The sequence below is a fragment of the Mauremys reevesii genome, linkage group 9 (assembly GCF_016161935.1).
Source record: "Mauremys reevesii isolate NIE-2019 linkage group 9, ASM1616193v1, whole genome shotgun sequence".
Lineage (NCBI taxonomy): Eukaryota > Metazoa > Chordata > Testudines > Geoemydidae > Mauremys > Mauremys reevesii.
In genome coordinates this window covers 35,307,244-35,323,451 of record NC_052631.1, presented here as the reverse complement: position 1 = coordinate 35,323,451, position 16,208 = coordinate 35,307,244, and the positions used below count along the sequence as shown (strand labels likewise).

Below are 16,208 nucleotides of genomic sequence, written 5' to 3'. Positions count from 1 at the left end.
GATGGATTAGGACATGGGCAAAATCTTGGTAGGGAAATTTCCTGAGTGAGATGACAGGAAAACCGACGTGCGAATAAACCCTAGTACTGTTCTGAGAACTGCTTCATAGGAGAGGGAAACTATCTCCAACACCCATAGCCAAAGGCCATTTTAAAAGAGGGAGAGTCTAGGTGAAAATTGGTTATAGGCTCAAAATGAAGGGGAAAAACTTTATAACTAAATTTAGACTCCATGGCAGGACTAGGGAATCAAATGTTAATTTTAGATGAGATATTTGACAAAGGGATGGGACTTCAGTATCAACCCATTCATTTTCCTTTGGACTGTCTCAATGGCAGAAATTTGTCTCTCGAGAGTACTACCTGACAACACAAAACCCACCTCTGCTAAAAGAGCTCTAAGATCCAAGTGATTTTAGCTGTCTTGGTGGGATGTTTCTGTCTGAACACATTAATCACCCACATACTATTATAGACTTTGGAAGTGACTGGACAGAGAGTAAGCTGGCAGATGTAGCTTACAGCTGCACAGGGAGAAAAAGTCATGAAAGCAGATGATTGGTCTGCCAAGGAACTTCAAACTGCAAGAGGAACCCCATTGGTCCGGATGTTCAATGAGCTGGGGCAGAAATTATATTGGGGTGATTGCTGGTAACTGCTGACTTTCTAATGCATCCCTATATGGTGGGCTGGCTCTCAATCTGCATTCTCTCTTCTTTTCTTTGTCACACCAATCCCCCAAATGGCTTTTTGCTGCATAGCTTCTCCTCCACTTTTCCTTCTTTTCCTCTTTTATGTCTTCTCTCCTGGTAAAGTAAAACACTTAACTTTTCCCAAGTCCTGTTCTGTAAGGTTGTGATCAACCTAGTGACTTCAGTGAGTGATACAGTATATCAGGCCCTAAATCTCTCTGATGCCATAGCATCTTGCACCTAAACATCAACACTTAATTTGAAAATATCACATTGATAGAAGATGTGCTGATCACTTCATGTCATCGGCCAAAGCAGCACAACTGGCTCCCATTGCCATGTCACCACTGAGGGCAGTCTGAGAGTTCCTTTTCAGTTATGGTAGCTCATCTGAACATCAGTATTACCAACCCCAAGTGTTCAACAATCACAAGTCGGCCTCTTCAAAATTAAGATGGACTTAAAAATCATGATTTAAAAAAAAACTGTCCTTTTTGTTTGCTTTGATTTTGTGCCTTTAGAGTTCACTTTTCTCTGCAATTACGACGACTAGAAACTTTTTAAAGATTATCACATAAACACATGACACCAGGAGCTGGAGCTTTAAGAAAACATTAACTATTATGACACTCATGATAATATAATGAGAGTTGGCAACTTGTTCACCACAAGTCTAGTGTATAGAGTTATCTTATAAATTGCAGCTCATGAGGACAAATTTTCTAGTATTCAAATCATTGGGGAAAAGCCAACATGAATCTGAAGAAGGATTACACATAAGTGCTGGGTTGGAGATTTTTGGGACAAAGTTTTCAATTCTTGTCATACAATCCCCTCACCCTTTTTTTAAATTGGCATAAGGCATCTGAGATATAAAGAAGAAATAAGGTGTAACCAGCAGTGATGACTAAAAGAGGAAAGCTAAAGTAAAAGTGCTATCTGAATCGTGATGGAGAAATGGCGCATGATGGTTTTTGTTTTTTTCCTGTTTGGTGGCTTTGCTAACATGCAGACTGACTTTTCTCCAGAACATTCATACTAGTGTGACAGGAATCACCTCTCTCCCCAACACTACACTATCTCAAAATATTGAGGCCCCCAACCTATTGAAATTACTGAGAATTTTTTGCATTAGGGCTACGTGACAACTTCTAGCTCTCCTAGGTTTGCCACACACTGATACTATGGGATGTTGCATTCCAGTCTCCCTGTATGTGGACATGTCAGGCAATACGAATGTGCAGATCAGGTAAATATATGCCAAATCATACCCTCCATGCCAATAATCTGAAGAATTACCAAGACACTATTTGCATTTCAACTCACAGAGCTTCTTATAAATCAAACTGGGAGTTCCAACCCCCAGTTTGAGAACCCCTGGTCTAGTCTGACCTCCTGCATAATGCAGGCCATAGAATCTCACCCACCCTCTCCTGTAATAACCCGCTAGCCTATGTCTGAGCTATTAAAATCCTCAACTTGTGGTTTAAAGACTTCAAGAATCCTCCAGCAAGTGACCTGTGCCCCACGCTGCAGAAGAAGGTGAAAACTCCCCAGGGCCTCTGACAATCTGCCCTGGAGGGAAAATTCCTTCCCGACCCCAAATATGGTGATCAGCTAAACCCTGAGCATGTGGGCAAGACTCACCAACGAGACACTCAGGAACTGTAGTAACTCAGATCCCACCCAATCTAACATCCCATCACAGGCCATTGGGCATATTTACCGCTAATAGTCAAAGAGCGGTTAATTGCCCAAATTAGGCTATCCAATCATACCTGCCCCTCGATAAAAACTTATCAAGCTTAGTCTTGAAGCCAGATATGTCTTTTGTCCCCACTGCTATCCTTGGAAGACTGTTCCAGAACTTCACAGCGATCACACACTGGGGCCGCTCTGTAGTTCGAGGAGAGGAATGTAGATGCCATATTGGCCCCTCCTTCCTCCTCAGAAACTGAAAAGTGCTCAGACTAGAAGATCCTCTCATGCTAGGATCCTGGAGCACCATCATACTCAACGTTCCAACTTGCCTTCTCTTTGCTCTGACAGATTTTAGGGCATTTAGATGCTAAAAAGATGGGTGTTGTAGAAAACCCTAAAGCATAAGAGAGGGAGAGAGATTTCAACAAATCTTCTTCAAAAGAGAGCATTATTTGGCAGAGGATCTTTAATTGAAGTCAGCAGAGATCTTCAGATGAAGTTTTAGGGATCAAAATCTAATTCATTCACATACTTTGGTATCAGTACAGCAACACGATCATGCAAAATACCAATATGAAGTATAAATGCACCACAATTTCATGAGTTAGAGTCACCACACAACAGCATGATATACTGTCACAAGGCATCATGCCATGTTGTCTACACAATATGCCATGACATCCCATCATAGTACTGTAGCCTAGTATAAGAGAGAAAATGAAAATACAGTTGTCCTTCATTCAACTTTTATAAAATACTGATTATCTGTGTTATTGGTTCAGACTTTGGTGGCAGAGAATCGGATGTTAAATAGTGATTTTTTCCCTTGATTTGTTTTTTTTTAATTTTCATTATGACTTTCTTTTCTACAGTTTTTTGAATGCACAATGACATTAGCAGGAAGGGGTGAAAAACAAAGATTACATTAATTATTCTTTGATTTCCAGGCTTTAACCCAAAGCTCTCTGATTAATGCAGTTAGACTCAAAGTCAACTGATGTTTTCAAAAATTGCTAGCAGACTATTCGGTGCAGCACTTAAATATTTATGCTGATGTTTCCCCAACAATATACATTGCAATAAGCAGGGACAAATGTTATCTTTTTTTTCCCTACCATGAAATTACAACAAGAATGTATAAAAGATGCATCACTGTATTTTGAGGATCATGGACAGCATATGCTATAATTGCGAAGAAACCCTGTTAGCATTTCTGATGATGCAAAATAATCCATTCTCTTCAACACATTGGTTTATTCCTCTCTTTTACTCTATCTGCTTTAGAGATAATTCTGTCGATCTGAAATTCCTGACGTCAAAGCATCAGTGTGTAATAAGCTCACAAGCTCCTTCTCATCTGATCCCTGCACCTTGAAATATTAAGATCTCTGTGTTCTCATTAGTGTTAAGACTGTGCAATATAAATACCAACTCTACTCTATATCAGTGGTTCTCAACTGGGGGTACACGTACCCCTAGAGATACACAGAGGTCTTCCAGAGGACACATCAACTCATCTAGATATTTGCTTAGTTTTACAACAAGCTACATGAAAAGGCCTAGCAAAGTCAGTAAAAATTAAAATTTCATACAATGACTTGTTTATACTGTTCTATATACTATACTCTGAAATGTAAATACAATATTTATATTCTAATTTATTTATTTTATCATTACATGGTCAAAATGAGAAAGTAAGCAATTTTTCAGTAACAGTGTGCCGTGACATTTTTGTATTTCAAGTAGTTTTTAAGAGAGGTGTAACTTGGGGGTATGCAAGACAAATCAGACTCCAGAAAGGGGAGGTTGCAGAGGTTGAGAGCCACTGCTCTATATAGTCAACAGTTAAGATTTGGCAAAACTTAGCACGGATGCATTTCTGATGGGAAATCCTGGCTGGTTTAGTTAGTAGTATATCTTTAGATGAAGGGGACTGACTGCTCAAGTTTTCTTGTCATGTGCAGACAGAATCTTGTTGTAAGAATGTTAGGATTAGTGTGTTTCTCCCCACCACTGCTGGCAGAGAGCTCTGTAATGGAGCAGGGCTGATTTACAGCTTTAACCACCAAAAAACGGTCTCTCCTGAATTTAACTTGTCTGTTTCTTTTGGAAATGGACCAATTAGACAATCTTGCCGCCAAGACTGTATTACTTGGAATTAGATTTTTATAGTGCTTTTTTATTTTCTCTATCTCAAATGAGAAATGAATTATAGTAGCTGTGCTGGAATGATTATGTGAATATAAAAGAGGCACTCACCAGCACCCTGCCTACTATAATAACTACTTATGACAGCACCTTTTACTATCCAGAGAAAGTGTGTTGTTGAGCACAATGGAGTCTTCCATACCCTTTCTGAATAGTGTTGAGAGATCTATAGTGTGCACCTGGGCCAATACCAGCAATAGATAATTTCCATTTAATTTCAAAAATGCAAACCAGCCCATAACTTTTCCACCAGTGATGTACTGCTTCATCGGCATTGAGCAAAATCCCACCTCCTGCAATGAGATCTAAACCCATAATCTTCTCTTCCAGATGGAATGGTGTTACTTTCCCAGCAATAATGACCCAAAATATCCACATAATTGATTTTACAGAAGCAGATTTAATACATGGCTGACTATGGCTTGCCTAAGACTACAGGAACACTGTGTGTTTATTCTGGTACCAATTTTTTCTTCATAATTGTGGGACAAAATGATTTGTAAACCATCTTCTTGAAGAAGCTTCTCTGTGAATGCTAGAGAAATGATGTCAATGAGACCGCTAGTCTCTCAAGAGTCCTTCCAGGCAATATTCTAATCCTAAAAAACAAACTGAATCCCAGCTTCTGATACTAACCAAAATATAATATAATACAATTCTGTTCTGTCTATCATTTTAACTATTATATTACTATTTTTCATAGATACTATTTAATTTATCCAAAAGCTATGGCCTGTATTCTCTTTTAGAGGCTTCATACAAGAAAGGCAGACAATCACCTGAAGTTTAAGTGACATCGATGCAAGGGGTAAAGAATTTAAGCAGGTGGAACATTATTACCCAAACTGGAATATGCTCAGGACTCCAGGACCCTGTCTGCTCATGAAAAGTGCCATGAGATTTTTGGATGACCAACAGAGCCAGGACCTTGATTTTATATCTCACTCAAAATGTGCTGTCTAAAAAACAGTTCACCCTAACACCATGCTGAAACACTAAAACAATACTGACTTGCAGGGAAAAGGTCCATTTACAGAAATATCACTCCCTCAAGCACTGTGCTTATTCTTGGTCTTCCACCCAAGTACTGACCAGGACCAATCCTGCTCAACTTCTAAGAGCGAATGAAATCCCTGCCCTAGGTGACATGGCTGCAGAATGCTTCAACTGTTCTTGCACTGTAACCTGAGCACTAGATTTTTGTTTGGTAATCAAGTAGTGTATGTAGCACATTATACAGTTTCACATTTCTGACAACATTGTCTACCTGGATATATACATAGTTAATATTATGCCACCGGGTGGGCCTATTTATACTAAATATCCCTTGCCAATCTTGCTACAGTTGAAGCTAGTAAGTATTTTTAACTCCATGATTTCTGTAAATTTCTGATAGGATTGAATTTTAATCCTGGCCTTAGCATCGTTCACTGTAAGTATTCCACAACAACTACATGGCACCAACAGCTTAACAGTCATGGATGCTGGGGCATATCCAAATGGATGACAGTGAGGTCATGTAGTATCTGAGGTGGCCACATAGTGGTCACTCAACTCACCTTGCCTTCTACAAGGGCAGAGTAATGGGACTGCATAACCTGGCTATCAAATACAGTACAACAACTGGGTCCTGGGAGGTGATGTGCTACCGTATGCAAGTTTAGGAGGCAAGAGTGTGCATGTGCTTGTGTGGGTTCCTCCCAACTTGAGAGACAGTCAGCAAAAGTGGGACTGAATGAGCAGGATGCCCCAACACCGCTTATGGCTGACAACCCCGAAGTGGAATTTGCATCCAGGAAGTGGAGACAGTGCTACCAAATGGGGATTAAGGTTTTCCCAACACTCCACATCTAACCAGATGACCTTCGTGTTTTCCATAAAAAATTAAATGAAAAGATAGATAAACGATAATTTCAATACAGTAGAACCTCAAAGATACAAACACCAGAGTTACAGACTTACACGTCAACCAGACACCCTGTAGAACTGGTAAGTCCTCAATCAGACAGCAGCATGTACACACACACAGCAAATACTGTACTGCCTTGGGGCTAAAGCTTCAGCCATGGGGGATTGGGCTGCAGCTGTGGGGGTCAGGGCTTTAGATAGGGGGAGCACTGGACCTCTGGGCTTCAGCCCTATGGATCCACTCCCGGTTTCAGCCCCACGGGGGGACTCTGGGGCTTGGGGATTCAGCCCTGCAGCTCTGTCCCTGCCTTCAGCCTGGGGGTGGGGAGGTGCTGGGGCTCTAGCTACATAGGGAGCACTGGTTTCAGCCTCAGAACTCCCCCCATAGCTAACGCCTCGAGCCCTTGGGTCCCCTCACACACACTGAAGCAGGGAGCAGAGCCGTGGGGAATCCCAGCGGCGCTCCCCCCAGGTTTAAAGTGCTGAGCCCCAGTGCTCCCATGGGGCAGAAGCCCTGAGCCCCCGGCCAAAAGCTTTGGCACCATGAGAATCAGAAGCCCCAACTTCCTCCACACCTGCAGCCTGACGCCCCCACCCTGCAGCTGCAGCCCCAACCCCTCCCGTGTGGCTGAATTCTTCTTCAGAGTTATGGACAACCTCCATTCCCAAGATGTTCATAACTCTGCGGTTCTACTGTACTAACTTTTAACCTACTTTTAACTTTTAGGTGCCCCTAGAATGCCGGGCCCCTAGGCACGTGCCTACTGTGCCTAATTGGAAATCCGGCTCTGGCTATAGTCACTTTTGCTTCTCAAGCAGTGGCAGAAAGAGCCAGTTTCCATGAAGGCTACTCACAGGACTGGGGGGGAGGGGGGGAGGCAGGGAGTTCCTGTACAGAATTGTAGTGTGTTCCTTCTTCATTCTTTATATACTGGGTCTAACCATCCTTATGCTGCTTCAGCCTGGTGCACAGCCATTTAATGTAGACATCTATGACTGTCAAACTCTTTACCATTACATATCATAACCTTGTTCAGGATGTGGTTCATAGTAGTGAAGTTCAATTCTAGAGAGACTACAGGAAACCTACACAAAAAGTCTTGTTGTGGTGTTCAAGAATGTAAAAAAAAAAATAAAAAAAAATCTATCTTCCTTGGGACTTGGGCCTGCATCCTCTACTCAGGCAAAATTCCTACTGAAGTCTATGGAAGATTTGCCTGTGCTAATGAAAAGGATCATGCTTATATTGTGCAAATGTAACTTTGGAGGAGATGGATTGTAACTGCTCATCACTGTAATTACTGTAGTTCTGTAGCTCCAAACCAATGTTTGTCTGCTATGTTGATGGAGGCTCACATAATGAACTTCAGAGAAGCCGATACTTGCAAAAGTGGAAACACTGACTATCTTGACAAGCATACGGATGACTAGTTCAGGCCACTTTGATTTTGAAAGGTGTGGTCTCCTGTAGCTTTCGGGGATTTCAGCGACACAAAGCCAGAAATCTTTTCCAGGGATCATGAAGGATGCTTCAGCCTGTGCTTAACTTTATGCATATAGTGAAATCCTGCTTTGGTACTTAAAATTACATGCATGCCTAAGTGCTTTCCTGCATCAGGGCTATATATTTGTATGTAAATCCCATATGGCTAGCACGTAACATGTCTACAATGTCTGAATACTATCTGAATACAATTAGGCAGAATTACAGATAAGGTTTGCAAGAATATTCATAAGAACAAGAAAATTAATTGTTTGGCCCACTTTACACAGTAGGTGGAAGCTCTAAACACTTTGGGGAAAAGGATAAATAAATCTCATACAGTAAACAAATTGCTGGAATTACCATTACTATACATGTGTCATTATGATCCCTGAACATATTGGTGAAACTTTTAATTTAATTAATTAAAAATGTCGATTTTTTAATTCTTCAATTTAAAATGCTGCTAGCGGGTTTCTAAATTGTAAATATTTCACAGGTGTTGATTAAATACTTGTTCGTAGGTACCTTAGGGTGAAAAAAGTCTGGTCAATATCCTAGGATTTATAGTTTTATTTACACAAAACATCCCTTGGCTCCAAACAGCTGCTCCATTTGTTGTCCCTTTATATGACACTAATCAGAACAGAATATAACAACACTGGCAAAATGTTTTCTTTTAAAGGCATCACGTTAATTTCAACCTCAAAGCAAGTATGCAGAGGTGACAGAATCCCAGGATGAAATTCACTTCACCTTCATAGAGTCTGAGCACTTGGGTTGTATGTAGGGGACAGGTGGCAGGTTTGAGAGGGGAATATCAAACCCCTGGCCTGGGCCAGAAAATTGGACTGCAGCAGAGCTGCTTCATAGCAGCTACTTCACACTGTGGAGAGAGGTGTATCTCTTCCTTCCCTATGGATCATAGAGGGGGACTCTGCACTAACCCCAATTAAGCGATTGTGTAAAGGTTGTCTGACAACATGCTGAAGAGATTCACAATTATATGGATCCACTGTCTCACATAGGAATTAAAGTGGCAGTGGTCCACTGGGCCTGCTGGCAGGTTGGGGTGGTGAATTCTATCAGTCGTTTCAGCACAAAGTTCATTTAAACAGACATTTTGGAGGTAGTGTAAATTTCATCCATACAATACTTGGAGAATTTACATTAATGATGTCTGCAAAAGCTTAAGAAAGGCTGTCTTGGAACAACAACTTTGCTGAGTTACGAATTGGCATAGCCAACTAATACCACTGCACGTACTTTAAATCTGGGTTACGACTAAATAGAACACATTTCTGTTATTTGCATTTGATCAGGACACACAAGAAAAGTACGACATACACACCTAAATGGATTTAAAGCAGCATGCCACAACTTTAGTTTATTTTTAATATTAAGGGCACATGTTGGCCACCAAGCATTAATTGGGTCCAGCATGGGGTTGAATAGTCTGATGTCATACATCCAAGGAATGGGAGTTAGCTCCCTTACCCAAATCCCAACTTCTGATTTAGCTTCACCCTGCCACCCTCCCACTGGATGGGGAAATGAGGATACAGAAGAGGAAGATCTCAGTTTTTGAAGACTTAAGACTTCCTCTCACCCAACAGGCTAACAGGGTCCATCAGTTCCTCTTGGGACTGTGATCAGGTTCACTCCAGAAGCTGGCCTTTTGATCTGCACTGGACAACAGCACAAGTTGCTAAAATATTTACTTAAATAAGGATCTCTTCCTATTTTATTATATTATTTTACCCAGTTCTGACAACTAAGCCCCACAGGGCAAAGCAGGAAGGGCAACTTGCACCAGCAGAATGGCTATGGGCCCACAAATGCCAAGTGGCTCCCTACCTCCCCTGGAATTGTCCAATGGGTGTTTTGGGGCAGTGGAGTCTGCTCCAGTCTACCTCTCCCCAGCTTCATCTATGGATATTTTCCACCTGTATTCTGGGCAAGGAGAAAAGGGAGTGAGGGTTCTGGTACAGGAGAACATGACTCACTCCAACCAGGACCCCAGGAGTGGTCGTTCCTCTGCCAGTCCAATCTAGCACATCTCCTCCACTAAGAAAGGAAGTGGCATGTGCACTACAAATTGTAATACGTAGCATTTGGACTAAGAGATGGCATGTCTGTGAATGTGTGCAACACTGCCAATCTGAAATATTCCAACATCAAGAATGAGGCCTCTAAAATCATGAGATTTTTTTTAAATGGATTCTTTTTATTTTTGAGCCTTACGATATACTGGAAATCATAGTCCAAGTGTATGTCCAGGAGGGCTAGAAACTTTTTTTTAAATATTTTTCTTTTCTTAAATGAAAGTTGCGAGTCTTACAACATCAAATGAGTTAATAAGTTGGAGTTTTAATCAAAACACCAAATATCATGAGTTTCATGATAAAAATCACAATTTGTGGCCGCAATGTTTTGGCATGGGTAGGTTTTAAAATTTCCTTTAGTTTTGATCTGGGACATTATAAAACTACTGCTAAATAGTCCTTTAAAAGTGCCATCTTACAAATCTCAAAAGCAAAAATACACGTAGCACAAATTCTTACATCCACTCTAAATATTTAGCAAATATTCTTTAGAGATTGTTCCGCTTGATTTCTATGCAGTATTTAATAATATATCATTGTCATACAATGGAGATCTCTCTTCTTTCTTCTATCTATTCTGCAGTCAGTTACAATATAGTCAATTATATCTACTTTCCATGCAGTGTATCTCAATAAATAATTATATTTTTACTATGTTTTTCTACATTCTATCAAGGATTCATTTGTAAAAGTGATCACTGGCTATATAGATGTCTTAACAGCCCAGACGGATATACTGGGCTTGTTTCTGCTCTCACACTGATGTTCATCAGGAGCATCTCCAGTGAAATTAAATAGTTACACCATTGTAAACGGGAACAGAACCAGGCCAACTATAGCGAACTTATCCAAAATCTACAGACATTCTAAATCATTCAGAGATAATTAAAGTATTTACAAAATAGTTTCTGGCAGATATTAGACAACCCGTTACAGCAAACGCAGAGGCTGTATACCCCTACTTGCTTCCTGTGAGGTGCTGACCTCACTGCCTTCACAACTTAGATCCATAGCGTCCTGACACACTGAGGATATCTGCAGCTACTCTGCAAAGAGCAACTACTGATTGACAGCAAAAATGCCCTTGGCATAAGAATCTGTGCGCTCCAGTTATGAAATATTGGGTGGAAAGACCGGCTGCAAACAGCATAAGTAAATCTGAGGGAACCCATGTTTTGCTACTTGCCTAAGGGCTAAACAAACTATGGAGAAATACACTAACAGAATAATATGTGACAGTGGTTCCATCTTAGTGTAACCTGAAGTTAAAAAGAACACAGTTCAGAGCAAATGCTGGGCTTTGTTAAAAAATCCCACTTAAATGAACACAGAAATTACAACAGCCAGTCACCCAAAGGAAAATGTAATAAGAATGTCTGATTGAAACTGATGCTATGTATTGCTTCTGGATAACCCTTTAGTACTTTAGGTCCCTTTTCCTTCAGAATGGCTAGATGCACAATTCAAAGGATACTGTTTTTACCATCTTCTAGAAATCACTATTTATACTTTTAAGGCCAGAACTTCAGTTGCTGTACATCAGTGCGGCACCATTAAAAATCAAAAGAATTAGGCCAGTTTACACTAGCTGAGCATCTGGTCCCAAGTGCGAACAAGTATTAGCAAATGTACTTACATCCATTTAAAAACAAGTTCACTTTCACTACTTCTATTATAGCTTATCACTAGCAAGCTTGTGAGCCTATTTTCCTTTAGGCCTGATGCTGCATTAGTGGTCATTATTCACATACATTAGGATTTGCAGGATGAGGCCAAAAGTCCTCTTAGCATAGGATTTTATGTGATAAATCATGCAACAATGTCCTGAACCCATCAAAGTTTTATTGACTTCAATGGGACCAAATTAGGCCATTATTATAAAGTGACAAGGTACTATGAAGCTTAAATGTTGAGATCTATAAACTATAAGAAATGCAGATTGACTATAAAAGGTTGACAAAAGGTATGAAGTTTTAGATTTCCCTTTATATACTGTCAGAACAAAACAAGAGAGAGAATAATTACCTTTAGCAAAGGCTAAAAGGAATAGTACATTCTAAATGCTTCAGTTTTCAAATATTTCCAAAAAAAAAAACCCCACAAGTTTATTTCATGTGCCACAAAGATAGTGCTGTCGTTTTAAGGCTCTTAAGATGTTTTAGTTTTCAGGCACATACAACCTGATCCTGTACCACTGAGTTTTGCCACTAACAGGAACAGACTCACAGGGCTAGAATTTCAAAGGACCTCAGCCTAAAGAAGTGCTCAGCCACCCTCAGTAGCCCCTGTTGTGATACTTTGAAAACCTGGCCATTTATTTCGGTACCCCAATGGGAGCTGAGATCGTCTGAAAATTTGCCCGCATTTTTGAGTTCATTTGGAAGTCTGGCCCATGGTGTCTTCAATTGCCTGACAATGAGCTAGGCCAACAAGAACTACATATTAATGTTATTTTTGCTGATTCATTTCCATGTCATAAATATCTCCGACATGGACGACTGAAAGATATCTCAGCAAGCAGAAACAAAACACTTATCTCAGGGAACTGTGAACCTAACTCTCAAGTCAACTTGGCTGACCACATTTTAATGTATCAAAGGTTTGGGATTTTTTCCTCTGGAAGAGGGCTAGTTAAAATAAATTCACTTTCAAGTGTATTAATTTTCTTACAATCATCAGAAAAAGGGCTCTCCACTAATATAAGAAAAAAATACATGATATAACACAGGGATTCTCAAACTGGGGGTCAGGATCCCTCGGGGATTGCGAGGTTATTATATGGGGAGTCGCAAGCTGTCAGCCTCCACCCAAACCCCACTTTACCTCCAGCATTGGTAATGGTGTTAAATATATTTAAAAGTGTTTTTAATTTCTAAACGGGGTCACACTAAGCGGCTTGCTATGTGAAAGGGGTCACCAGTACAAAGTTTGAGAACCACTGATATAACATATTAACCCAGGTCTTCCACAAATTTTCATAATACCTATGTGAGGGAAAGGACCTATTATCTCTAAAAGTAACGGTGTAAGCTCAAAGCACTTTACAAAAGGCCGGTAAACTTTGACACCATGGGAAACTTACACGTAGAGTTGTTAAATGACTCACCGAATGTCCCACAGTGAATTAATGGCAGGGCCAGTAGTAAATTTCAGAGGTGAAATCCTTGCCCGATTGCAGTCCATGGCAAAACTCTCATTGACTTTAATGGGGCAGGATTTCTACCCAGGTCTTTTTGTCCAGAGCCCTCTCCACTTGTCCACACCACTGTAAAAGAATATTGGTTTTCTTTTTTTTTCTCTCAAAAACACAATACAGGCACAAACTATATAGAGTCCGATTGTGATATCCTTACTCACAAAGAGCAGCACTTTACAAGGAGCACCATTGGCTTCAGTGTGTTACAAAGTAGAATTCTGCATGAGTAAAAGTACAAGCACTTGCTTTATACATGTTCTTCTGCTATATCATAGGTTCCGTTATACACACTGAGGTCTCAATGCTTTCATTTCATTCAAACATCCCTTGATTCTTTTTCATATGGAGACACCAAGGACCAAATCCCATGCCCCTTACCACCCAGGAGTAGGCTGCTGTTGAGGATTTGCCCTGTTATTTTTAACCAGTCTTGAAAAGCAGTAGACAAAAGAAAAATAAATAAATATACATACGCAACTTAATCTGTGAATTTCCCCTTGATTTACTCGCCTAACAGTCCTTCTCTTCCTCCATAGTTCACTGGGCTCCCTTTTGAAAACTTTCCCTCGAAAGCTCATTGCATCAATGGGAACTCAAGCAGCAAACAAATCGCTCTTTAAAACCTGTGCTCCTTTAACCTTTTTGCTTCAGCAGCTTCAGGAACCCAAATGCAGACTGTTCAAAAGGGAAGTGTGTCTAAAACGTAACACATGCTGTATCCACAGTAACTGAACAGAAAGGAAAAGAAAACCAGCAATAACTCATTGCTTCCTGTGAGTAGTATTCCGCTAATGGGAAGACAGTATCTCATTAAGCCATAAATAAAAGCTTAGCACTTGTCTTTATAGCAGATTGAAATAGGAAGTTGTAGAGAAATTATTACAGCTAAACATCTATCTTTGCCTCCAAAAAAAACATTTATGTCCTTTACCAGCCCCCTCCCCTGCCAAACTCTTCACTGGTTGAAAGCCAAAATGACTGAGTTCAGAGACGATAGAGGGGCGGAGGCACAATTTAAAGGTTTTGACGGTCTGCAGCAGGGTTCAGGGCAGGGCATATAAACCCTGGCAGAAATCAAGGGGGAGGGGGGCACGTGACCCTGCATAAACCACACACACACACTACGCACTACCTTTGACTGAGTTCTGCTTGTATGGACACAGCTGCTGTTGCATATGCATTTGCAACCTGAATAAACCAAAAAAGTTTATTCTCAAGACAAGAATCTTCTTCGCTATCAACCACAACTCCCATTTTTAAGAACAGTTACTTAGGTCATCATTTTCAGACATCTGATGTCAAATAAACTCCACTTTTTGTGTCTGAATAACAGTTCATCTTTCTCAGCGGCCAATAAGAGGAAGAAAAGCTCTGTAAAATGTTATATCTATAGACAATAGACAGCTATAGACATTCTTGTTATATAATTGTTCAAATTATGTTTTTGTCATGTAAGATACAATACAAGAAATTTCTGCTTTTAATATTTCCGCCCCACTGATGTATAAATATCTGAATAAAAGAATATTTATCACCAGATAATGCAGTCTAAAAAACTGTTAAAAAGGAAATATCTTCTGAAAATACTCTGCATTTTCTTTTTTAAAAATCCCTCTCTTTTTCCTATTTAAACACTTCTCAGAACACTTTCTACATCCTCCTTTGTGTGTTGGGATTTTCAAGCGTACTCTCCCTTTAAGAACAGTTTGAATCCAGGGTAATTCTGCTGGCTTCAAAAAGGAATGTGTCAGTTGGTGTCATCTGAGTTATTCTGCATTTATATCATTCTTACTGAACAGAATTTGGCCATCTAGCTCTAATTCTACAGGGTCACATATAGGAAGGCTGAAAGATTACCTTTCTATAACATCCAGACTGCATTTCTATAAAAGCATTATTAATCTAAGACATTGGTAACTATGGCATATAAGAAGTATCACCGATGCATACAGGTGATTTCCTCAGGTCATATTAGATCTGCCTGATATACTGTATAGCCATCTCCCCAAGCGCTATCTCAGTCAATTAACTTGCAGTCCCCTTCATAGGCATTACTGGTACAAACAGGTTTAGAGCTCACAGAGCTAACCACAGGAGTATCAATCCCAGAGTACTGGGATCCTCCAGTGATGTAGAGCCAGTATAGCAGCTCCTAGACATCTCTGTCCCTGCTGCCAGGGTAGGAGATGAGGCCAGGTCTCGGGGCTTCTTACATTCTGGCAAGCCAAGGCTTCTTGAAGATGATGGCAGCAATATAATTTAGGGCAGCTGTCAAGCCACTCTAAATTAAGATAGGGGATTAGTCCCAAGAGAGCACAAAAGACAGAGACTTTTCCACCACCACTGCTTGGCCATAGCTGAGGATATGTGTCATGCTATATTTTCCCATCACAGATTCTTTTTACATATCATTTTTAAAAAAAAGAATGACGTGTTTGATCCAAGGCAATTAACAGTTTTCCTTAATTCTCACCATGGCTGAGCTATGTTTCTCTGTTATTCTCTCTTCCTGAGTTGTGCGTGCACCAGCTAGCCATGCGTTCCTCTTTCAAAAAGCTTCAAACTGCAGTAAAAATAACATTTCTATAATTTGTTACAGCCATCATGCAGCACATAGTCTGAGACCTGCGAATTTGTTCTGAGTGCCATGTTTTCCTTCCAATTTCCAACTAACCCTTTTCAACTCCTGAATGTCTTTAGGCATCTTTCAAAACCTCTGCAGTATTCCATATCTCTAGTAGTAATCTATGTGCAATATTCCTATGCTAAATGTGAGAGTTCTTGTCTTCTGATGGCCATTTGGGAGTAAGAACCACTACAGCACATCCTTATGAAACAGTATGTCAGTTGGATTAGCCCGTTTGTTTTTGTCTATGACATTTCACAACTTAGAATACAGTGGAACCTGAACAACAG

The 16,208-nt window shown here is 40.2% G+C and overlaps 1 protein-coding gene across 12 annotated transcripts in view; it reads right to left on the bottom strand.

Annotated features, from left to right (window-relative positions):
- The window catches only part of DOCK10 (dedicator of cytokinesis 10), a 188,324-nt gene that overhangs the window by 137,482 nt on the left and 34,634 nt on the right, over nucleotides 1-16,208 (bottom strand). For 3 of the 12 annotated variants that reach the window (XM_039487222.1, XM_039487225.1, XM_039487228.1), the window contains exon 1: nucleotides 13,766-14,020. The exons of 8 other annotated variants lie outside the window; for them this stretch is intronic. In XM_039487222.1, coding sequence (XP_039343156.1) covers nucleotides 13,766-13,870 — 105 coding nt within the window. In that variant the 5' untranslated portion in view covers nucleotides 13,871-14,020. Of the gene's footprint in view, nucleotides 1-13,765; nucleotides 14,021-15,765; nucleotides 16,138-16,208 lie in introns of those variants that run through there. One more of the 12 variants, XM_039487226.1, reaches the window with a different exon arrangement.